At 40.5% G+C, this 25,406-nt stretch overlaps 1 protein-coding gene across 5 annotated transcripts in view; it reads left to right on the top strand.

Annotated features, from left to right (window-relative positions):
* The window catches only part of stim2b (stromal interaction molecule 2b), a 156,484-nt gene that overhangs the window by 90,114 nt on the left and 40,964 nt on the right, over positions 1-25,406 (top strand). For 4 of the 5 annotated variants that reach the window (XM_072252920.1, XM_072252919.1, XM_072252921.1 and 1 more), the window contains one exon: positions 11,319-11,433. In XM_072252920.1, the coding sequence (XP_072109021.1) occupies positions 11,319-11,433 (115 nt within the window). Of the gene's footprint in view, positions 1-11,318; positions 11,434-23,215; positions 23,281-25,406 lie in introns of those variants that run through there. The other variant, XM_072252922.1, reaches the window with a different exon arrangement.

The raw sequence follows: 25,406 nt of genomic DNA, 5'->3' as shown, positions 1-25,406 counted from the left end.
AGCCCAGCCCATGCCAGCCTTCCTCAACAGAGCTGGGGAAGGCCAGCAGAGGCAGGGGCTCACACAAGCTACCCTGACATTTGAGCTATCAGCATGGCAATGGGAGGGGTAATGATTTGCCCAGGTTCCTGGGAGGGGCACGAGTGTGTCGATCTATTATATCTGATGGGGTGATGTAACCTGAATATTTGGACCTAAGGTCCAAGAACTCTGTGGAGGCATGAGACAGCAGATACTGAAATCTGGAGCTTTAAGCAGTCTGCCGGGGAAAGTCAGTGGGTCAAGCAGTGTCTGTGGGAGGAAAGGCAATGGTGACATTTTGGCCCAAAACATTGACCATACCTTTTCCTCTCACAAATGCTGTTCAACCTGCTGAGTTCCTGCAGCAGATTGTTTGTTGTTGAAGAGGGGACTGTAGTGAATTAGGGCTTTGCAGGATGCTAGTTAGCGGACATGTTCCTTTTGCCTCTGCCATGGATTCCTCTCCATCACAGTTAATGAGAGCCAGGACAATGTGGGTACTATTTTCCACAGTAGTACTCTCACAGCTTTTCCAGGATGGGATTCTCCTCGTCCTTACTTTCCCATCCCATCAGCATTCACATTCAATAGATTCATCCTCTACAAAATCTGACCCCTTCAGCTAGGTGCATCTTCCCCTCTCCTCCCCTATCAGCTTGTGCTTCCGTATAGGATGCTTGGTTCACTCTTTCACCTCCAAATAGACAACCCCTTCTCCCATTCCCTCCTGTGCAACCAAAGGAAATGCAACCTCTGCCATTTTGCATACTCCATTTCCACATCGGGGTCCAAATGTCTCCTTTCGTGTTTGCTGTCAGTGTCGTGTACTACATCTGCTTCATGTGATGTAGAGAGGCTGTAGGACTCCATTATACTATGGAGACCATAGATGCACATCAGGTGTCATGCATGACGCTGAGCTTCCAGTTTGCCTGTCAGTTCAATACTCCATCCTACTCCCACTCTGACCTTTTCTGCCTTCAATCTGTAACTGTTCCAATGAAGTTCAACATAAACTCAAGGAATGCGATGTTTTCACAATAACTCATCTGACTTGGCACGTCGCAGCTATCTGAACTTGACAGCGAGTCCAATAAATTTGGATAACTATTTTTTGGTATTTATCCAAAATTCTTTTGATAATTTATGATAATCCTCTGTGTCTGCTCCTCCTTTTGGCTTCAGTTACTTTTCAGTTCAGCGTGGTTCCTGTTATCATTTCATCTCTCCTCTCTCCTGTCCTGTAACAGGTTTTCCCTTCTACTCTCTGTCCCCTTTGCTTCTGAAAACCTGCTTATCCACAGTTCTAAGAGAGGTCATCAAACTGAAATGCCAACTCATTTTTTTTCTCTCCCCACAGTTCCTGATTGATTGGAGAACGTCAGCATTATCTGTTCTTACCTTAAAGATTCAGTTGCATATTTGAGAGACTAACAATGCACTATTTGGATTTTCAATCTTGACCGTTTTGTTTCTGTTGACTGATGTGTTTCACTGACTAAGATTTGCAATGATGTTTTGTTCAGCTTTAAATAAGGTGTTGGGTTTCCAGCATAGAGAAATGAAACGAAGAAATCTGTCAGTGGATTGAAAGCCTGTACTAGCCCCCGTTGACACAGGTTGATGAGTGCTGTGTCATGATGAAAGGATTGAGTGGACCGGCACCATGTTCTCCCAAGTTTAGAGAATAAGAAGAGATTTTACTGAAACATCAGAAATTCTTCATGGACTTGGTAGTCTGGATTCATTTGGAGGGCGGTTAATCTTGGAATTCTCTTTCCCAGAGTGATGTGGAGGCTTAGTCGTTGTGTCTATTCAAAACAAAGATGTCTGGATACTGATGAAATAAAGGAATAGTGCTGGAAAATGCCCCTGAGGTACAAGATCAGCTATAGTCTTGGTAAATGGAAAACTTGGTAAATCGAAGGGCCTGAGGCCTAGTGCTCCCATTTCTCAGCTCTTATGTAGAGGCTATATGGTGGATTTGTACTGCATCCAAAGTGTGGTTCATTACTGGGCTGGAAGATGGGTATCACAAGACATACACTTTTTTTTTCCCAAATCAAAATCATTGCTTTCAGGTGTGGATTTCAGTGTTTACTGTATTTTACAAACACAGCATTAAACATGGATTCCGTTCCTTCAAAATGACAGGTGTCCCCTCTTCTAGGACACCCTCTTCCTGTTTCTGTCGGAATTTGTATAAACACCCATTGATATTCAGGTGTTGAGGATATACATCTGATTAAACGTCACTCAACTCATTTTCTATGCAGGTAGGAATGTTTGGTACCAGCTCTGATGGGCAGTTTTGAAAAGAGAACTCCCAAGTCTCCCAGCCTGACCTGCTGAGTGTTTCTTATATTTTCTGGATTTGTTCCTGTGCACCACTGCACTTCCAGCTTGCTCGCACGTGTACTTTCTAGAGAATGGACTCTGTAAAAGGACTTGTAAAAATCAAATCATTATTATATTAAAAAAGGCCTTTACATATGTTGGTTCTTCAGCACTATAAATGCTGTTCATAGCCCAAATACAAACTCGTCAGGGACAGAGAGGCGGTCAACACCTGCAAGATGGAACACTTTTCATCTGTGACTATTACGTTGATTTGAGCACAACTGACTCCAAACCACAGAAACCAAACAGTTCCAGCTTTGCCTTGTTTCTTACCAACAAGGAGTTGAAAAGGCCACATTACCATCTACAAAAAAAAGACTAGCTCTTGGCAGTAGATGTCATTTCCTTTTGACGTCCTATAACTCGGTTCTGAAGTACCTTGCCTACTGTCGCCCACACCTGGGAAGTGGACAATATTCCAGATGATCATCTGAAGAAAGGATTGTGATAAGTATGAAGGGATCCCCCTACTTCTACCACAACAAAGTTATCGCCAGGGTCCTTCTCAGTTGCCTTTTCCCAGTGGTTGAAGAGTTGCTCCTTAAATCACAGTGTGGATTCCGTCCATCTTTAGGTACAATGGAAGACTGTTCAACCTATGATGATTACATTCCAGAACTAGTTGTCCCAAACATCTGTAGTTGTGCTGCATTATGTAGACGACACCCGTGTTTACAAATTGCTCAGAGGCCGAGCTCTAAGCTATATTGAAGTTTTCTCTGTGGCATGCAAGCAGCCAAAGATAAATGTGCTCCCATCAACTTGCTTCTGTTGTACCTCACTGCTCTTCTGCTCTAAAGGTTCATGGCGAGGCTCAGGAAAATGTCTGCATCACATATCTTGGCAGACATCTTTCTACAAAGGCAGATATTGATGATGAAATTCGCCAACACCATCAATTTATCAGTACATTCTTTGGCTGTGCAAGGAAACAGGTGTTTAATAGTGATAATTTCCAATAGGTACAAATTTATGGTCTTACCAGGTAGCACTGCTTCTTGCCATCCTGTGTGTTCCTGAGATTTGGCTAGCTACTGCGGACATTTTTAAGTTGCTGGATGAATACAAATCCTGTTTCCACAAAATCTTCCCACTTCAGAGGGAGCATAAATGAATCAACAGCAGCATTCTCTGCCAGGATATCATCCCGACATTGGGCCCCCAGTTACACTCAGTAGTCTATGTTAGGCAGGTCATAACATATGAAACAGACTCCTGAAACGCACACTATTCTGAGCTATATCATCTTAAGAGATTACCAGATGGATAGAGGCAAAGATTCAATTGTGTGGTCAGAGCCTCATTGGAATATTGTCACAGCTTCGTTGACTCCTGGGGATCTCTGGCCCAAGAGTGTTCGTAGTGGAGGGGAGACCATGCTGATGGTGTTGGAAACTTCAGCCACAAATCGGTAGCACATGGACACCCTGAATGAGTTGCAAAGGAGCACGCTAGCTCACAGACAACTCGTCCATTCATCCCCAGCCCACGTGCACAAGGGTACTGTTCCATCAGACACCCCAGAATCCACGAAACTGGAATGGGAACAGGTTGCACTTTGAGGGAGTACAAGTAGATCCATGTGGAAGAAAGTAATGTTTCAGCAACAAGGTTCTCACTAAATTACGAAAATGGTCTGGTTCTTATATTTTGTTTTAACTTCAGTATTGAAATATGCAAGTAATGTATGGTTGATATAAAGTAATTACACCCTCCAGTAACTTGTATTGCAGTGCCAACTTAATTTTGAATTTCCACGCCTGTACTGTAGAAAATTTCTTAATGCTTTATGATTTGTATGATTGACGTTTGATTGTTCAAAATATTACATAAAAGTAAACATTGAATATATGACTTTTAAACAGCAACTGAATTACATTTACACACTATCCAGATTTGCCGCCTTGTATCTGTTGTTGGATCAGTGTACGCTTTCTGTCACACTTAATTTGTATCAGGACTTTCAGTGGTAGAAGCATATTTGTAAACACTCTGACATTGTCTTCTTAATACATGTTGAGGGATTTAAGCACGAAGAGCTAGGCTGAAATTCCAGGCAAAACTGAGGGGGAGCTACAATGTTAAACTTGGCCTAACTGCTCTCTCATGTGGATCTAAGAGACCCTATGCCATCTTGTGAGTTTCTTGGCCAATATTTATCCCTCAACCAACCTTTCTGATGCAGCTAATTTGGTTAGTCGTTATCACATTGTTGCCTATTCTCTGAAAAGTACCCGTGCGAGCAACCTGAACGTGCAGTGGCGCACAGGAACAAAGTGTTGACTTCCTGCATTCTACGGAACCAGTTGCTCCTGTCAAAGACAATTTTATGTAAAACAGTACCTGCAGATCTCCAAGTTCCACTTCTCGATTCCAAGTAGCAAGCAACTCCCCCAGTCATTGCTAATAAACCAACTCGAATCTCCTCAGGGTATATAGAAGTGGGAGGGTCACTGAAATGACAGGCCTCCTCCCTTGAACAGAGGATTAACACTGCAGAGTTCTCAACAAAATATGCTGATTGCTTCTTGGCTTGAAGAGATTTCAGTTTGTTGGAGTTAGTCATATGAAATAATTCTGATTTGCGAGAGGAAGAAGGATTTCAAAGTTCAAATTGAAATTTATTAATCAAGTACATACATGTCACCACGTACAACCCTGAGATTATTTTTCTGCGTGCATGCTTAGCAAATCTATAGAATAGTAATAAATAGGATTTGTATACTGTAAACAAACTGTGCAAATGCAGATAATAAATAGCAATAAATAATGAGCATGAAATAACAAGATAATAGAATCCTTAAATAAATGTAGTTATCTTCTTTTATTGAAGAGCCTGATGATTGAGAGGTAGTAACTGTTCTTGAACCTGGTGCTGTGAGTCCTGTGGCTCTTGTACATCCTACCTGATGGCGGCAGCGAGGAAAGAGCATGGCCTGGATGGTGAGGATCTTTGATGATGGAAGCTGCTTTTCTACAGCAATGTTTCATGTAGATGTTGGGAGGGTTTTACCTGTGACGTACTGGGTCGAACCCACTACCTTTTGTAGGAACTTTTTCTCTGTTGACAACTGTTTATTCTGCGACTGAAGACATAGAACTAGTATCCTATAAACTTTTCTTCTGTGCAAAGAGAACTTCAGGGAGAACTCATTTTCTTCCTTTCCCAATTGTTATCAGTGAAATGCCCTTATCTGCAATAATCTTACCAAGCTATGTGTATCTGCCAATTGATGAATAAATAGAGCCGCTACAAATACAGTGGGAACAAATGTACAAAGGCTCATGTTGGGTGAACTAGTGTTAATCACATACAGAATTAGTATTAATCAAATAAATTTACACAAGAAACTTAATAGTGTACCTAAGGGCTCTCCTTTTGCAAACCACAGATTGTTTGACTGGCTTGCTGCATGATATGAGATGTTAAAGGACTCAGACTGAGCTTTGTGAGTTCATTGCTTTATTGCAGTTACTGTTGGCGCCTTTAAGATTTAATTTCAGAGTATAAGAAAACGCCTTTTTAGAAACTTAAAAAAAATCTGGCAAAGCAAGAATAGAAATTCCAACTATAGAGTCAAAGAAACATAAAAAAATAGAAGCAGAAGTAGGCCATTAAGCCCTCATACCTGTTTCAGCATTCAATAAGTTTTTTTTTCCCTGAAGATCTGGCTTTTGCACACTCATTAAATTCCCTCCCTCTGAACATTTGACATTATTTTAGAAATCTAGTCTTTTCTCACTGCTAGAAATAGCCAAACCTTGGAAACACCTGGTGAAATCAGAGCAGTTTTATAAACAGAATTGGAAGGCTTGCAAGCATGATAATGTATAAACACAAAAACCATTTCCACGGATTAAGCATATTTACAGCAGGTAGTTCATTTTGCTCCATTATAGAAATCTTGGCTCTGAATCAGATATTAGTGCGGAATTTTGAAGGTGTTATCATTCACAGGGAATATATTGAGATCTTGCCTTGCATTTTGGGTGTATAGGTAAGTTTTTATGGTACTGTTGTTACAAGTGCAAGAATTCTCTTGCTTCCCTTATCAACATTTCTTTCTTAAAAAGCCAGAAGTATTTCATCTTATGAAATTGTATAATCCTACCTGCATAAAGAATAATGCAAGTCAGGAATTATGTGCTATAACTGGATCACTTTGAACATACCTGGATGACATGACAGATTGTGATTGGATGTCTTTAACAATTTCCTCGGGATATAGAGTTATTCGAGTGCGTCATTGTTTAATAAGGTTTCAGACTGCTGAAGGAGAAACACTTACAGAAAGGCAGAAACAGAATCAGGTTTATTCTGCGAAAATTGTTGCATAATGTTTATGCAATGGAATTGAGAGTGCACCTTTTAAAGTCTCAGCTGGCACTGAAAAAAGCAACACACACACACAAAGCTGGAGGGGCTCAGCAGGCCAGGCAGCATCTAGGAAAAAGATTAAACAGTCGACGTTTCGGGCTGAGACTCTGCTTCAGGACTGGAAAGGAAGGGGAGAAGTCAGAGTAAGAAGGCAGGGGCAGGGGAGGAAATACAAGATAGTAGGTGACAGGTGAAACTCAGAGTTGGGGAGGGGTGAAGTAAAGAGCTGGGAAGTCGGCTGGTGAAAGAGATATAGGGCTGGAGAAGGAGGAAGTTGATAGGAAAGGACAGAAGACCATGGAAGAAAGGGAAGGGGGAGGAGCACCAGAGGGAGGTAAGGAGATGAGGTGAGAGAGGGAAACAGGAATAGGGAATGGTGAAGGAGAGGAAGCTGGGGGGGGGGGCGGAATTGCTGGAAATTCAAGAAATCGATGTTCATTTGGAACACCAGCTATCCTAGAACATGAAATAATTTTGAAAGCATTGTAGTGTTTCTTTATACTCTAATTTTGTGTGATCCAGATCTCTTGCACCTGCCAAATAAGGACTCAGGGCTTTTCTTTTCATTGAACCTGGGACCTACAGTACTTTATGCTGAGTTGTAAATTGCAGTGGTTTCATGAGGCTATTTCACACATTGATTAGGTAATGTAAGTCAGTGTGTAGCCATTTCAACTATGCAAATATTCTTAAACTTATCTGAAGCTATAAAGAAAATGCCCTCAGGAGGATTATGAAAGTGCAGAAATTGAATATGCAGAGGATTTAATAGTTTAAGATTCACAAGCCAAAGGACTCTAACAGCAAGCAGTGCAATGGGATCTAGTGTACATCTGTTGCTTAATGTAATTACCTTGGGTTGTATTAGAATGAGGGGATTGCATGCACATTGAACAGTGTATACTTTTATCATATCTTAGTTAGAGTTTTCAAAACCACGATCTAATTCCACTGCTAAAATATATCATTTATATCCTGTAAATGTAATTAGCATGTAATTATATTTACAGCATATATTTTATTTATATAAATAAGATGTACTTTATGCCAGATATTAGTGTTTATTTATGCCACTACTCTAGCAATACTTCAAAGCTATTTTGTGTCAGCGCCACAGTTGCAGTATGAATTACTTATCTCATTTGATTCACTTAAATGTTTTCGTGCCTGTGCATCGTTCCAGTCATCACTATGGGTTTAAAAGGCTCCATTCATTCTGTGTGTGTACGGGAGGGTGGTGTTCAATTGCTAGAAATTATGTATGAATTCATAATTTTCTCATGCGTGTATTTTTAAATTACTTGACTGAGTTTTACATGTGTGGGTTTTTTCATTGTTCTTCAGTGGTGAGTTTAGAGCTGCTCCCAGATTTGGCCTATCCCATGAATTTGTGTGTGTGTGTTTTCCCTGTGTTTTGCCTTTGCTGTACAGTTTCCTCTCATTTAAAATATATATTGCAGGCACATTTTCACCTACAGCTTTCATGATAGTTAAAACCAGCAAGACAGACTGAACTGACAGACTGCCAGGCTGAATTGTCAAACAAATGGCAGACGAAATACTAAAACGAATTGTAAAGTAATGCATTCTGGCAGAAGGAAGAATGAGAGTTAAGATGGACCAAATGGCATAGTCTTATTGAAGAACACAGAGACTTGTCCATACAAGTCCATAAATCCTTGAAAATATGTGGAGCACCTTGAAGGAATTGGATATTAATGGATTAAGGATTCTGGAATTCATTTAAAAAAAAGGATAGAGTTTTAAAGAAGGAATGTGTTGTTGAACATATACTAGGTGCTGCTTAGAGTTTAACTGGACTAATACATTTAATTCTGGTCACCACGTGTAAAGGAGGATATGAAGGTCCTAGGGTGTGAAGAGACATAGAGCGTCTCTTCCTTGTGGTTTTCGAAGAAAGGGGGTAAACGTATTCAAACATGCAGGATCCTATGGGTGCTTGAACAGTGTAGATGTTAACATGCTTTCACCAGTTGGAAAAATAAGCTGCTAGCTATTTGAAACTGGGGTGCATAGATATGTCTTTTTGCAGAGGGTAATGATTCTCTGTAGTTGTCTCCCTCTGAAGGTGGTGGAGGCCTGATTATTAGATATATTTAATGTGGAACTAGGTAAATGATTGCAAAGTTGAGTATTTGAGGATTAAAGGGATTGTCACAGGAATGTAGGTCAACAGAGATCATCCACATCATTTTGAATGTTGGGGCAGGCTTGAGTGATCCTACTCCCCTTTTCCTTATGTTCTTGTGTGCTTGAAGGAGTGTAGAGAGAAACAACTGGTGTGGTTAGAAGAGAGAAGCTGTTGTTATTTGTGGAGTTTCTTTGTTGGAGGTATATGAGACTGTGACAGGACTAGATCGAGTAAATAGAGGAAGATGGTTCCTGCGACTGATGGTTTAAGGACCAAGACAAAGACGTAAAATTTTGGCAGATGATGATACGTTTGACTTGAAAGGGTGGATAAGAATGGGAATTCGCTGTTGATAGGGTCCACCAGTGCCTTCAAAAAGAAATTAATTAGGCCTTTGAGAGAAAATAATTTTTACAACTGTTCGTAAGGAAGAGTGAATTGGATTGACATTATTGCTCAGCTGAAACAGGGGGCTAAATAGTTTCCTGTTCTCTAACAATCTAAGATTCTATATAATTAGAAAATAAAACCCCAAAAATACTTGTAACTCTCACTTCGGCTGGCAGCTTAATATAGGGGGTGATAGCCCCCAGCCTGGCCAAACTTAAGAAATCTCATTTGGGTGGATGCTGCACGATCTCCTGTTACAAATTAGTACCCCAAAATAACAAACAGTACACAATATGCGATTAAAAGATTAAGCTGTGTAGTTCTTACTTTGACTGTATGATTAGTAAAGAAACGAAAAAAGAAAAAAAAAGGACCCAATCTTATTAAACAGTCTGTTGCACAATGTTGGAGCTCACAAGTTTGGCCATTCGTTCACTATCGACCTCCTCCGATCGTTGCGGCCCTTTGGACCCTCGCTCCAAGTCCACCCCGTCCAGTGGTCTACCAACTCTCTCCATTCGCGTCTTCTCTCCTCATCTCTCCACGGCTAAAAGACCGTGAAAATCTCTCTCCCAGCTCACAAGAAGAGAAAAACAACATTCCTAACCTCGTTATCTCTAGTCATAACCCAAACATTGCTGCTACAGAGAAACCCAGATAAGTGTGAAGTGGTAAATTTTGGTAGGTCAAATATGATGGCGGAATATAGTATTAATGGTAAGACTCTTGGCAGTGTGGAGGATAAGAGGGATCTTAGGGTCGGAGTCTATAGGACACTCAATGCTGCTGTGCAGGTTGACTCTGTGGTTAAGAAGGCATACGGTGTATTGCCCTTCATCAATCGTGGGATTGAATTTAGGAGCCAAGAGGTAATGTTGCTGCTATATAGGACCCTGGTCAGACCCCACTTAGAGTACTGTGCTCAGTTGTGGTCACCTCACTACAGGAAGGATGTGGAAACCATAGGAAGGGTGCAGAGGAGATTTACAAGGATGTTGCCTGGATTGGGGAGCATGCCTTATGAAAACAGGTTCCGGCCTCCTTTGTAAAGAGTTTATACGTCCTTCCCGTGAATGTATGGTTTTCCTCAGCGTGTTCCGGTTCTCTCCCACAGTCTAAAGACATGCCGGTCAGTAGGTTAATTGATCATTGTAAAATTGCTCAGTGACTAAGCAAGGGTTAAATTGGTTGGTTGCTGGGTGGTGTGACTTGTTGGGCCAGAAGGGCCTGGTCTGTGCTGTATTTCTCAGTAAAATAAGTAAAAGTTGTTCCTTCTATAATGCCTGACCTATATATTACATAATCTTCAACAATATTCTGTATTTATTTTCCACACTGGTGATATTAATTCTTAGTTCATTCAAAAACACTTGAGTTCTCATAGTAAGATCTTGCCTGTTGCTTAGAGTTTCAATACTTCCTGAGTATTGGCATAGTGGCGTAGCAGTTAGAGTTATGCTATTAAAGCACGAATGATCTGGGTTCATTTCCACAGCTGTCATGTTCTCCCTGTGACCACATGGGTTGCCTCTGGGTGCTCTGGTTTGCTCCCACATTCCAAAGACATATAGCTGAGTAGGTAAGTTGGTCACATGGGTGTAATTGGCTGACTTAGGCCTGAAGGGCCTGTTACCATCCTGGATCTCCAAATAACATGAAATATCCCTCCAGCACGCTACCACGTCCATCTGCAAATGTAACCACTTTGCATAAAGGCTAAAAATATAGTCACTAATGAATATTAAGATCTTTATAAACAAATGCTTATATTTGCATAGCAGTGGTACAGATCCATTGGGCATTTTTTTCATTTTAGCTGGAATTCTCTTAAAACCCAACATCATCCTTCCTTCAGCTAATTATTAGTCTTAACTTTAACGGAACGTGAACAAAGTGCCCAAAGCAATTTACTGTTTTTTTTGGCCCCATATCATTTGCTTTAAAGTGTCTCTTTCTTCTTGTTTTTTTTCCCTGCAGTTCATCAAAGAAGATATGAAAGACAAAGATCCTACCAGCAAAGGCAATACATTCCATAAGGAAGACAAACATATCACTGTGAGAGATCTGTGGAACCACTGGAAAAACTCACAAGGTGGGACACTTTAGCAACTAAAGGAGATTAACTCTCCCTTTTTTTTGGCGTGTGTGTGCATGTGCAATGTTAGCGGAACGATGTTGTTTTCTTGCCTTTACAAGGCGCAGAGCAAGAGGGAGAGACTGTGTGGCGCGCCACTCCTCACACAGACATTTCACAGTATTTTTCCCTTTATTTTATGAGGTCAAGTTGTGATCTCAACACTCAACCTGGCACGGATGGAAAGCATACATGGGAGTGGACCCGGCTGGGTTCGAACCAGGCAACCTCCGTTCCAGAGTCTGGCGCTGATATCATTGCACCACCAGCCGGCCTGAGATTAACTCTCCTAAAAGATTCCTTTAGATTAATAGCATTTGTTGGCAGAGTTGTAAGCAGCACAAGAACCAAGTGATAATGTGACTTGGGTTGAATACCTAAAGTGCACTGAAAAAGTCGTTGCCGTCATTGTGGCTATCCCTCGAGGTCAAGGATGATGGTCTTCGTTCCGTACAGAGCGAAGCTGCCTGTGTGTGTATTTGTTTAACGTGTACTTGATGTTGCACTCCAAGAAGCACACGATACTTCACAAATCAACCAACTGATTTCAATGGCATGGAAACCACGACGATTGGAGCTGATGGATTTGTTGCAGCCTTCATCTGCCTTCTCAGACGTTGAGTTTGAAGTAACTTCATGCGCCTGTTCCACTGTTGAGGTCTTGGTTGGATTGTTCTTTGTCAGGGACCTCACCCCCGACCTTACTGCCATGGGTGACCCTACCAGGAGCATAGCTCCAGACAGCATCGCTCTCGGGATCACAGGACCACACAAGCCTCTCCACCGCGACAAGGTGACAATCCACGGAGAAGGAAAAAGTATATCTTCTACACTGAAAAAATACAGTTATGACCAAAGCAAGTTTATTATGTTCAAGGATAGGAAAATTTTAGACACTTCATCTTTTTATGTTACTAGATGGCAATTGTCTTGCTGAGTACTTAATATTAAAATTAAACCTGTTTAATATCAGGAAATCCCGACCATGAGAAAATCTGCAGATGGTGGAAGTCCAAATCAATGCACACTAAATACTGGAAGAACTCAGCAGGCCAGGCAGTATGTGTGGAAAAGAGTGAGCAGTTGATGTTTTGGGCTTAGACCCTTCATCAGAACTGGGAAATGGAGTCACTGATGACAGCTGTTCACTCTTTTCCATAGATGCTGCCTGGCCTGCGGAGTTCCTGCAGCATTTTGTGTTAATATCAGGAAGTGAAGCTTTCTTTATGGATTGCCTTGCCCAGCTTGAGGGCTACCAATATAATACATGCCTCTCATATGTGCTTAGGGCAATTTTTAACTTGCCTATAATCAAATCTTCCTGTTCGATGCTATCTGATCTTGTGGGTAGAGCTATTCCGATAACATTCTGGTGGATTTATATGAGAAAGGTAAATGTTAACACCAAGTGGTTTTCATGTTGAGGATTAACATGTGCTGTCTATAATTTTGATTGGTGAATGAAATGAGAAAGAGTTATAATTGTCACAGTATTTCTGTTAACATTATGACCATTCACCAGTACAATTGATCTTTGTGTGGACTAGCACAGTAGCTCTTGTCAGATGTCTATATTAGCTGATTTTATGTTTCACACTGATTGTAAGAGAGCTTATGCCAGAAAATCTAAAGGCAAAAATATATTATAATGGGAGCTTTGTACAACAAATTTAGTATGGTCTTTTTTTCTCTGATCTCATTTCTGCTAAGTTTAAAAAAAAGTCTCATTGTTTTGGCAAGATTGGGTAAATTTTAAGAATTAAAATATTATGGCAAATGTGCCATTGTTTTGACGATACTTATTAAAAGAAGTGTCTCCAAAACAATGAAACAAATGTATTTAGAGAGGCAAATATTTTGTTCGAGATAGTTTTACATTGCATATTAAATGCCAGTGCATTCTAAAGCATGTGTTGGAATGGTGTTAAAGTAGTGGAACAATGCCTGTATCACTCACAGCTTATCACATTAAAATTTGTAAGTCTCAAAACAGGCTTGAAAATGTGCTCTCCAGCACTCCTCTTCAAGACTAGTTTTGAGGTTACATCCATAAGAGTTTCGAGCAAGGCTAGGGTGGGTTGGGTATTCCCGGTCATGGGGACCCTTGCAGAATTTGGTCTGATGTAGATAGAGGAGGCTGCATATTCTCATGCACATATCAAGATATGCAATGTGAATATGTGGGTTTGGTTGGGAGAGGTGGGTTTTGATTGGCCACAATGATTGAATCTCAGGATTCACAACACTAGGTTTGGGTCCAGTTATTACCCCTCAACCATCAAGCTCTTGAACTAAAGGGGATAACTTCACTCAACTGCACTTGCCCCATCATTGAAGTGATCATTGAAGTGTTCTCACAACCTATGGACTCACTTTCAAGGACTCTTCATCTCATGTTCTCGATATTTATTGCTTATTTATTATTATTATTTCTTTCTTTTTGTATTTTGCACACTGGTTGAACACCCAAATTGATAAAGTCGTTTATTGATTCTGTTATGGATTTATTGAGTATGCCCACAAGAAAATAAATCTCAGGTTCGTATTTGGTGACTATATGTACTTTGATAATAAACTTTGAACTTTGATTTGGTGGTAGAGTTGCTATTGTTGGGAGACCTTAGCTGGGAAGTCTCTGGGGGCACCTAATGCAAAGGTAGTTGGTAGCAAGAGGAGTTAGGTAAGTTACTCATTCATCACCTGGTCTCTCAGATCTCCCATACATCGTGCCCATATTTTGTTACATATTCCCATGTGTTACTTCAGTTGCCATTATTTAGCCCCTTAACTAACTATAATATGCCCCAATAAGAATGTATAAGCATGTATGTACAGAATATCTGGCTTTAAAAATGGGGACTGAATTGTATTTAGCATTATCTAGACTAAGCTCTGCATTACATCCAGGTTTGTGTCTGGATTATGTAGTCCAGGATGAGCAGTAATGTGCATCTGGCTCTCCACAGTACATCGCCTCTGTCTGCTTATTAAGGACATGTTAAAAAAACGTAACCGTTTAAAACATGAAATCTAGTAAGAAAAACAAAACTAAGCTGCACTTTTCTGCCTGCTTGTTTTTTTTTATCAACTTGATTTTCATGTTTTAAGCATTAATTCTTTTTTATGTTCTTGTTAAGTATTTTGTAACTTTTAAGAATTACTTAAAGCAAATATCAATGAGGCCCACTTCCCATTGCCTCATGATTCTGATAGAAAGACTTAAGACAGTTTCACTGATAAGGTACACCTGCACTGGGTTCAGATGGGCATGGGCGATAACAAGGGCCGAATCCTGCTGTCTCAGAGTATTTTCCTGATTCCATTTTTCATTGGAAATTGTTTTTGTTTGTTAATCATATGTAATTTCAGTCTTCTGACAGTGAAATGTGCCATCCAGTTTTGTGTATACTTTCAGATCGCCACATTTGTGTTGGGAACTTAAGGAATGGGAGTAGGAGTAGGTCATTAGGTCTTCTACATCGGTCAGGAAGGTCATGCCTGAACTTGTTCCTCAACACTGCTACCCCTTGAAACTTGACTGTGGGATAGGGAGACCTAAGACAGTTTGATCCATACATGTGCACTGGATTTAGATGGGCATGGGTGAAAAGCACATTCCTTCCCTGTTTGGATACACTATGATTCTAATATCAATGATAAATAGAGAGAATAAAATGTTTAGGTAATGAATTCAGATGATGATAATATTAATATAATGTTTACTAGTGTTGGCTGTTTATGCATTTTCCCCAATGTGTTAAGTTTGTTGTGGTAGCGCTCAGAGGTTTAATAGTGCCCAATATTGGACAAAGCCACACACAGCAAGGAAGTCATTAAATTGATTTCAGTTACTTCCCCAAAGCCACCAGGCTGATCAACACCTCCACTCATTAACCCACCCCACCCCCCACCACCACTACATACCCATCACCTAGCCTCACTTATAGACATAAAATCAGTCTATGTATATGACAGTTACTTGTACATTGTGTTTTGTAGAATTGATTTTATATTGGTGGTTTTTTTTGTTTTTTTTATTGAGCTCTGAGAGTCAAAATCGGAATTAGGTTAAGTATCACTGGCATATGTCATGAAATTTGTTGTTTTGTGGTAGCTGTACTATGCAATACATAATTAAAAAACTATAAATTACAAGATATATATTTTTTGCTCTTTATTGAGTTAGTGTGCATGGGTTCATTGTTGGTTCAGAAATATGATTGGGGAGGGAAAAGCTGTCCTTACAACATTGATTGTGTGTCTTTAGTCTCCTGTACCTGATCCTCGATGGTAGCAATGATGAGAGGGTATGTCCCAGGTGATGGGGTCCTTAATGACGGATGCCGTCTTTTTGAGGCATCGCCTTTTGAAGATGTCCTTGATCCTGGAGATGCTAGTTCCCATGATGGAGCTGACTGAGTTTGCAACTTTCTGCAGCTTTTTGCAAACTTGAGCAGTGGACCTCCATAAAGATGGTGATGGAACCAGTTAGAATGTTCCCCACAGTTCGTCTGTAGAAATTTGTTAGACTTTTTTCATGACATACCAAATCTCCTCAAACTTCTAATGAAATATAGCCGCTGTTGTGCCTTCTTTGTAATTACATCAGTATGTTGGGCCCAGGATAGAATTTCGGAGATGTTGACACTCAAGAACTTGAAACTGCTCATGCTTTCCACTGTTAATCCCTAGATAAGGATGGGAGTGTGTCCCCTTGACTTTTCCTTCTTGAAGTCGACAATCAGTTCCTTAGCCGTACCGACGTTGAGTGCAAAGTTATTGTTGCCACACCTCCCAAACAGCTAATCTATCTCACTCATACACGCCTCCTTGTGACCATCTGAAATTCTGCCAAGAATAGTTGCGTCATTGGCAAATTTAAGCTGTGCCTAACCACTATTGATTGTCAGCGAGAAGGAGATGTTATTTCTAATTTGCATTGACTGTAGTCTCCTAATGAGGAAGTCAAGATTCCAGTTGCAGAGGGAGGTACAGAGACCCAGGTTTTGGAGCTTGTTGATTAATACTGAGGGTTTGATAGTGTTGAACGCTCATCTGTAATCAATAAACAGCAGCCTGCCCAATGTATTGCTATTGTCCAGATGGATTAAGGCTGAGTGGAGAGTCTTTATGGTTACTGTTTTTTTATGCTGCCTGGGATCCAGAGTAACAATCATTTTGTTCCCCTTTACACTTACAGTATGTACTGAAGAATAACTATAAACTCTCCTGACGTTAGTCCATTTCAGCTAGTGCAATTCTGGGGAGGCCTAAACCAGTTTTCCTCATTCCTCCTAATAACTGCCTGTGAGGATCACTGGACAGTAGAATATATAAACATTGAACGCAGGATTGTGTCTGAATGTATAATCTTAATATCCCCCCAAGCAGTGATCAAGCTACTTACTGTAACTGTTTGGATTTCCAAAGGAAGAGTAGGATGCAAGGGGGTTGATCTCTCTGAAATCTTACTGCTTGGTCAGTATGAGTCAGCATCTTTAGCAAAATAATAAGGAAATAATTGCAGGAAACTTTGCTGGAGACCAAATTAATCAGAGGCCACTGAACTTTTTTGTTTAGGTGGAGAAATAATGACATTAAAAAGTTCAGCAGTGAATATAATTCTTCGCCTTTTTATACCAGCTATTAAGTGCATCAGATTGGTTCATTCTGCGCAGTCAAATGTCTGCTAGTGGTTGAATTTGGAATCTGTTAATCTCTGGTGCAATTTTGTTTTTGTGAATGACATTGGGGAAAAAGTGGCCAATATCAATAGCAATAAATGGACTAGGAGTGAATTAGTAATACTGGAGTTTCATTTCTATGAAATTCACCAGGTGCTAAACATATTCCAATCCTTTAAGTCATCTCTGGAAGTCATGGCATTAACCAGAAAGTGTATGTTGTGATGGAAGCCAGAGATTGAAATCAAATGTACTTCGTGCTTGCTACGCAAAACTGAATGATTTTCTGCACCAAACAGATATTACTAAAGAAATATTCTGTGCTTTCGTTCACTCTTGGTGTTGATTGATAGCTACTGTGGAGTTGGGGTGGATACATTTTGCTATTAAAAGAATTGAAAATATTTAGTCATCTGATTTTATTAAATCTCTGTAATTACATCTCTGATGCCCATTTGAGCAACTTGAATGAGCTGCTCAGCTTGATGCTTTCTTTTATGTCAGCCGTTAGTTCTCAACTTGGATTGTATAATCATCTCAGTCTATGAAGAAGAGTGGATGTTAATGGTTACCTGGGCTCTTTGAAATATGATTTCTATGGAGGTGATTCATTTAGAAAATAACATGTATGCACATTCCTTCAGCTGCCCTAGCTGTAGGGCTGTTAATACTTGCCAGGAATCCACAATTTCAATTCCTTAAGAACATGGAGCAGAGTATGGAGTCAGGATATCTGGCACAAAAAGGAATGGCATCTTTGGCTATTCATACGGGTGTTGTATTTTGCTGAGTTTGTAAATGTCGGGCTTTCATTTAGAAAAGAAAGCTGCTGCAGGGGTGGGAGGGTGAAAGCTTATCACAAGACAAGGATGTGGAGTACAAAGAGAGAGATATACCATAGACTAAATCAGAAGTGAACCTGCTTTGTCCAGAACATGTCCGCGTCTGTATGTGGATTTGATTGTTAACCTCCAGTGTTTAATGGACGTGGAATGATGCTGTGGGACGGCTTCCACAACACAATTTCCTCCAGGCCAACATTGGGTAGCATAACTGGCAATGGCCCATCACTCCCAGTTGAGCATGTTTGGACATCTGGTTGAGCGATGCTGCAACAACAACCAATAAAATCGAAAAAAGTGAGGAGCTGATCGTTGACTTCAGTGAGCGGAAGGAGGATAAACATGCACCAGTCCACACTAGGGAGAGGAGAGTCAGCACCTTTAAATTCCTGGGCGTTAACCTGTCTGTCTTATGCCCAGCACATAGATGCAATCTTAAGGAAAGTCCACTAGTGTTGTTACTTTAGAGATTAAGGAGGTTCAGCTTGTCACTGACCGTGCTAATAAACTTCTACAGGTGTACTGTTAAAAGTGTCTTGACTGATTGCATCATAATCTAGTATGACAAATTGAATGGACGGAATGTCAGAAGCTGCAGAGAGTAGTGGATTCTGCATGATACATCACAGGCACGTCCCTCTTCACCACTGGTAGTATCTACAGCAGGCATGGCCTCAACATCGATCATGAAAAATCCTCATCATCTGGGCCATGCCATGTTTTTACAGCTACCATGAGGCAGGAGGCGCAGGAACCTGAAGTCCTGCACTACCTGTTTCAAGAACAACTACTTCTCTTCAACTATTTGTTTCTTGAACCAACTAGCAAAACATTAATCACGACAGTTTAGCGGCACTAAGACCACTTTGATCACTCTGCACTAAAATAGAGGCTTTTTGTTCACCTGACATCTGGTGTTTCTCTCACCCTTCCCCTCCCACCTTTTAAATCTACTCCTCAGCATTTTTTCTCCAGTCCTGCCGAAGAGTTTCCGCCGGAAATGTCAACTGTACTTTTTTCCCATGAGTGTTGCCTGGCCTGCTGAGTTCCTCCAGCAAATTGAGTTTTGTTTTGTAAAATGTGTATATGATTTATGCTTACGTTTTTCTTGGGAACACTGCTTATGTGAAGCTGTGTTCCTGTGTTGCTGCTGTATGCAAATTTTTCATTCCACCTGTGCATTTGACGATAAACTTTGAATGTGAAAGATTATGGTGATAGGAGTGAAATGATAAGTTTGCTACTTCACATATTAGATGAGATAAGATGATGTTGATCACAAACGAGGAAGTCTGCAGATGCTGGAAATCTGAGTAACACACACAAAATGCTGAAGGAACTCGGCAGGCCAGGCAACATCTATGGAAAAAAGTACAGTTGATGTTCCGAGTGGAAACCCTTCCGTAGAACTGGAGAAAAATGCTGAGGGGTAGATTTAAAAGATGGGGGGAAGGGTGAGAGAAACACCAGACGATAAGTGAAACCTAGAGGGGGAGGGATGAAGTAAAGAGCTGGGAAGTTGATTGGTGAAAGAGATGGAAGGCCATGGAAGAAAGAAAAAGGAGCGAGGAGCACCAGAGGGAGGTGATGGTTGGGCAAGGAGATAAGGTGAGAGAGGAAAAAGGGGATGGGAAATGGTGAAGGGGGAGCATGGGGGACATTACCAAAAGTTTGAGAAATCAATGTTCACAATTTTCATGCCATCAGATTGGAGGCTACCCAAAGGGAATATAAGGTGTTGTTCCTCCAACCTAAGTGTGGCCTGATCATGACAGTGGAGGAGGCCATGGATGGACATATTGGAATGGGAATGGGAAGTGGAATTAAAATGGACGGCCACTGGGAGATCCCGCTTGTTCTGGCGGTTGGAGCATAGATGCTCTGCAAAGCGGTCTCGCAATCTACGTTGGGTCTCACTGATATGCAGGAGGCCGCACCGGGAGCAACGTACTCAGTAAAAGTCCCCAACAGACTCACAGATGAAACGTCGCCTCACCTGGAAGGACTGTTTAGGGCCCTGAATGGTAGTGAGTGAGGAGGTGTAGGGGGCAGGTGTAGAACTTGTTCTGCTTGTTGATGATCTTTTATATGCTGCTAATTCTAAAGTTCTGATTAAACATCTACCAACTCTTATTATAGTTTGGGTTAAGAATCCCTTACACTCTGGTCACATGGAACTTGAGATCAGAATGTGCTTCTAATTTTAAGGTAAAATTTGTACGTTTGTCTATAATCAATTGGCCTTGATTATAGATAACTTTGCCTTCCACAGGACAGGTTAGATTCATTCACCCCAAAATCTGTATTTAAACCTACCATGTTACATTGACAAATTAAAATTCATACATTAAGTGTGCTATGTAAAGACTAAACATGAGTTGCTAATTTGTTTCAGTGTCACTACCTTAACTGCCTCTTTTGCTAAAATCAACAAAGTCTTCTCAATATTCTGATATTCCTATTAGCAAAGGTGGATCTTCTGGCATGTAAGAGTTCAACCAGCTGATTTTGAACTTGTTTATTGCTAGAGTATAGGTGGTGTGGTGTGAGGAGTTGTCCTTTGTCAATTCTAGGCATTTTAGTAGGTTGAAAGAGGGAGTTTGTCTGCACATGGAGGTTACAGTTATCTTTCCATCAGTTCCAATTGAATAGACTGATACAGATTATAACATCCTTTACAATGTCTGCAATGTCTTTGGTATTTTTATTTTGATAAATATTAATTTGCCCTGGATCCTTGTTTGTCCCTAGATTCTTGGTCACCTGGGATTGCTGGCATTTTTTGTCTCTTTCCTAAAGACAGATACAACTTGGTTCCCTTCTGTTGCCATTTCCTTTAGCCCCATTACAAGTTCTGCTGGCACTGTCTGTAGCTGATCTGTATGTCTCCTCAGCGATCTTTTTCTTGTCTTGCCTATACTTGCCAATTTGATTCTCATCCATTGTTAAGTTCTAAAACTCTTCCAATTTACTGCTATTTCTGATAGCTCTATAAATCTTTCTGTTGGATTTATTGCTATCTTAAATTTCTCCTGTCAGCCATAGATTGACTACTTTTCCTGTAGGGTGTTTGTACCTTAAAGGAATATACTGTATATTTTCTGCAAACTACGCAAGGCACTATGCATTCTCCAAAGGATGGTTTCTTGCAGAAATGTTGTGGAATCCTTTTTGCAAAGGTAGCAGGTGTTGATTGTAGAAAGGTTGATGGCATCGTTGTAAAAGAAAATGTGCACTTCTTGGAAAGTGTTTGCCAAGGCACTTTATACAGCATTTGTTACATAAACTGAACTATTAGGGAAATAAGCAAGGGATATAATACTGAGTTAAAAAATAGTTACAAGAGAGAGACTGGGGCTGAGAATGACTTTTCATGTTTCAGAGCTGGATTAAAGTATGCCACTGTGTGTAGTCCAAAACCCTTTCTGCCCGATCAATGAACACTAATTTGGAGGGAGTGGTGACAAGATTGCAGAAGAAACCAGAATAGAAGAGAGATTAAATGCTTTAGAAGACCAAATCTGCAAGTGATATTGGTGGACTAAAAGTAGCAGTTGGAATTTCATGTCGGTAAGTTGGCTTGAAAAAAAAAACTAAGTAATTATATCTGGAATGGAAGCTGGCTTGATACTGTGGGCAAGCAATGGGTGGTCAGAGAACAGCTTCATAGAGTTTAAATATAGACTGTCAGATGGAGAAGGCCATAAAATGCAACTTAATTCTTGTTTATCATGAGAAAAATTTGAATGCAGAAGTAGAATGTGAGTTTATATAAAATGTGATCTCGGAGTGCGTTGTGCAGTATCAGTTTCTAAACTTTTAAGATATTGAGAGTTCAGAGCAGTTGCAGCATGTTCACTGTTGGTCACCACTGACTTGTCTGAAGAAATGTAAGTAAAGACAGGATGCTATATTCATTTGAACAAAACAGATTATGGGGCAACAATGATGTTTTATTATTGTAGATGCATATTCAAATTAGATACAAATAGACGTTTCAGTAGAGAACAACGTTGTATAAATAAATGTTTGAGTAGAATTGATTTAAAATTGAAAGTAATAAGGTAGTAGAACTCTGTTCTATAGTTTAGGCAGAAATATTAGTGTTAACTTTAAGCCCTGTGCTCAATGAGGACAGAAATTAGAAATGACATCTTCCTCGGATAATATTTTTTTACTCCCAAGATTCAGGAGCATTGTGAGTCAGTGGATTCCAGTTAATTGGGATACATCAGGACCAGTACATTTTGGCCCAATTAAGTATCTGCCCCAATTAGCTGAAGTTTCATAGAAATAGTTAAACAGGTATTAAAAAAAGGACAAAATTACGTATTTAAATCAGATGTAGAACAAATTAGAACACTAACAATAGTACTACAGCACTATAAAACTGAGTGTTGGTTCCTAATAGTTATTGATGGTGGAATTCATCCAGTGTATGCGATGAACAAAATCAGTGCAGACACCTAGTGTAGATAATGGAATGCCTTCATACAATGCTATCCACAATTGCATCCTCCAAATGGGAGTATTCAAACAGGAGTATTCGAGGACATTTTCAACCTCTCACTGCTACGGGCAGAAGTTCCCACTTGCTTTAAAAAGGCAACAATTATACCAGTGCCAAAGAAGAATAATGTGGGCTGCCTTAACGACTACCGCCCGGTAGCACTCACCTAACAGTGATGAAATGCTTTGAGAGGTTGGTTATGACTAGACTGAACTCCTGCCTCAGCAAGACCTGGACCCATTGCAATTTGCCTATTGTCATAATAGGTCAACGGCATACGCAATCTCTATGGCTCTTCACACGGCTTTAGACCACCTAGACAACACAAACACCTAAGTCAGGATGCTGTCCATCGACTATAGCTCAGCATTTAATACCATCATTCCCACAATCCTAACTGAGAAGTTGCAGAACCTGGGCCTCTGTACCTCCCTCTGTAATCGGATCCTCAACTTCCTAAACAGACGACCACAGCCTGTGCGGATTGGTGATAACATATCCTTTTCGCTGATGGTGAACACTGGCGCACCTCAGGGATGTGTGCTTAGCCCACTGCTCAACTCTGTATATACACATGACTGTGTGGCTAGGCATAGCTCAAATGCCATCTATAAATTTGCTGATGATACAACCATTGTGGGTAGATTCTCAGGTGGTGACGAGAAGGTGTACAGGAGTGAGGTATGCCAACTAGTGGAGTGATGGCACAGCACCAACCTGGCACTCAATGTCAGTAAGACGAAAGAGCTGATTGTGGACTTCAGGAAGGGTAAGACAAAGGAACACATACCAATCCTCATAGAGGGATCAGAAGTGGAGAGAGTGAGCAGCGTCAAGTTTCTGGGTGTCAAGATCTCTGGGGATCTAACCTGGTCCCAGCATATTGATGTAGTTATAAAGAAGGCAAGACAGTGACTATACTTAATTCGGAGTTTGAAACGATTTAGCATGTCAACAAATACACTCAAAAACTTCTGTAGTTGCTCCATGGAGAGCATTCTGACAGGCTGCATCACTGTCTGGTATGGAGGGGCTACTGCACAGGACGGAAAGAAGCTGCAGAAGGTTGTAAATCTATTTTACTGCTTATTTCATCTATCAGTGACAAAAATCAATGCTCTTGGAACACAAATACATGCAACTGACACTATTTAAAAACTCTTTGCTCTAACTCTTTGTAACGTCTTAACGTTCATGGAAGTGCGCGCGACTGAAGCTAGTTGGAACCTGTTCGACAACAGACTTCTGTCCTAATTATGCAGCGCAGTGTCCCAAATAAATGAAGGGAATTGCATCAATTTTCTCGATTAAGAGTTTAAGAGGTGCCTGCTGCCTGATTAACTGATTGCCCAATTAACCAGAATACACAGTATTTCATTACCGGCATTCAGGGACTCAAAAATATCTAAATTTAAATTCAAATATATAATTTGGAACCTGTTTTAAGGTACAGTGGCTTCTGCAGGGGGAAGCCTGGCATTATCTGGCAACAGGCTAAGGAGAAGATTGAAAGGTATATTACTTCAAATATGGATATATGAGAGACTGGAATTCAGGAGTAACACACAAAAGAGCTGGGGGAACTCATTTGGATGTGGAGTTCATAGATTTGCCTGACCTGTTTGGTTCCTCAGCTTCTATGTGCCAGTTCTATCAATTAAGTTGGGTTTCCTTGTAGAATGGGAGGAACAGGAGATGGGCCAAGTAGTTCCATTTTACTACCAGTTAAATAATCTGCAATCTAATCTAACAATATTTAAAATTTTGGAGATATTTCTTTTAAGTCTCAATATGAGAAATCTAAAAGTTACAATACACTCTGTGTTATAGAGGTGGCATTCCAAGAAAATCAGCTGTATAGTAACATTCCATATCACAAACCCTTGCTAAACATGATTTCATTCCCTGTTTGTGTTCATTTTCTCATGTTGACTCAAGAAGGGCAATTTTTTATTTAATATCTCAAATCTTTTGGCACTGATTTGTGAATTTCGTGAGGGTGAATTTCCATTACCCAAACTACTGTAACAAGGGGTGTTCATTGCATTAAGTATTTTCATTCAACAAATGCTAATAGCTCAAATTATTAGTAATAACTGGAGTAAGTTAATGTGTTAAATTTTCACAATTTCAAAAGCTGATTTACTGTATCAGGATTTATAAGTGTTAATGGAGCCTACAGTGCAGTTTGAAGATGCTGTCCAGGCTGGACTGATGAGCTACTTAAAAAGAGGAAGTTCAACACAATGTGTTGCTTAGGGTGGGTTTAACATCATATTGGGGATTGTTGTTTATTCAGTGTGAGAGACTTGTGTTTTATGGTGGGAGTTTATGTTATGCAGACATCTCACCCTGCAAAAACTCATTTCAGGGAGGTAGCACCATCAATTTGCGGGAGAATTCCGGAAGAGGTGGGATGTCTGCAATAGAGTAGCTCCTTAGTAGCTGGCCAGCTAGTTTAAATAACATTAGCTATGCTAATGAACGAATGACACCCGTTAAATTTACCTCAACGTGTCTTTTACAGTCTTAACCCACCATGGGCAATAGAAAAGTCACTGTTGTACACAGTGCAGCGAGCAACACTGTCACTATTTTGACCCCTATTAGGCAGGGGTACACTTTAGTGTAGTCTGGGGTGACGTACGTTTTATATTTTTTTGGAAATCTCTGCCATGGCGCGCACTCGCTCGCGCTCTCTCTCGTGGTCGCTCGCGCGCTCTCAAGCGCTCTCGCTTGCTTTCTCTCTTGCTCGCTGTCTCTCCCTCTCTCGCCTTCGCTCGCGCGCGTGCTCTCTCTCGTGGTCGCTCTCGCGCTCTCTCCCTTTTCTTTCGCTTGCTCTCAAAAAATTGATTTCCGTGATATTGTATATAATTTGCAGGCATCAGGGAGCCA

This window comes from Mobula birostris, chromosome 3, assembly GCF_030028105.1.
Source record: "Mobula birostris isolate sMobBir1 chromosome 3, sMobBir1.hap1, whole genome shotgun sequence".
Classification (NCBI taxonomy): Eukaryota; Metazoa; Chordata; class Chondrichthyes; order Myliobatiformes; family Myliobatidae; genus Mobula; species Mobula birostris.
Note: the sequence above shows the minus strand (reverse complement) of the source record. Positions and strands in the feature narration are given on the sequence as shown.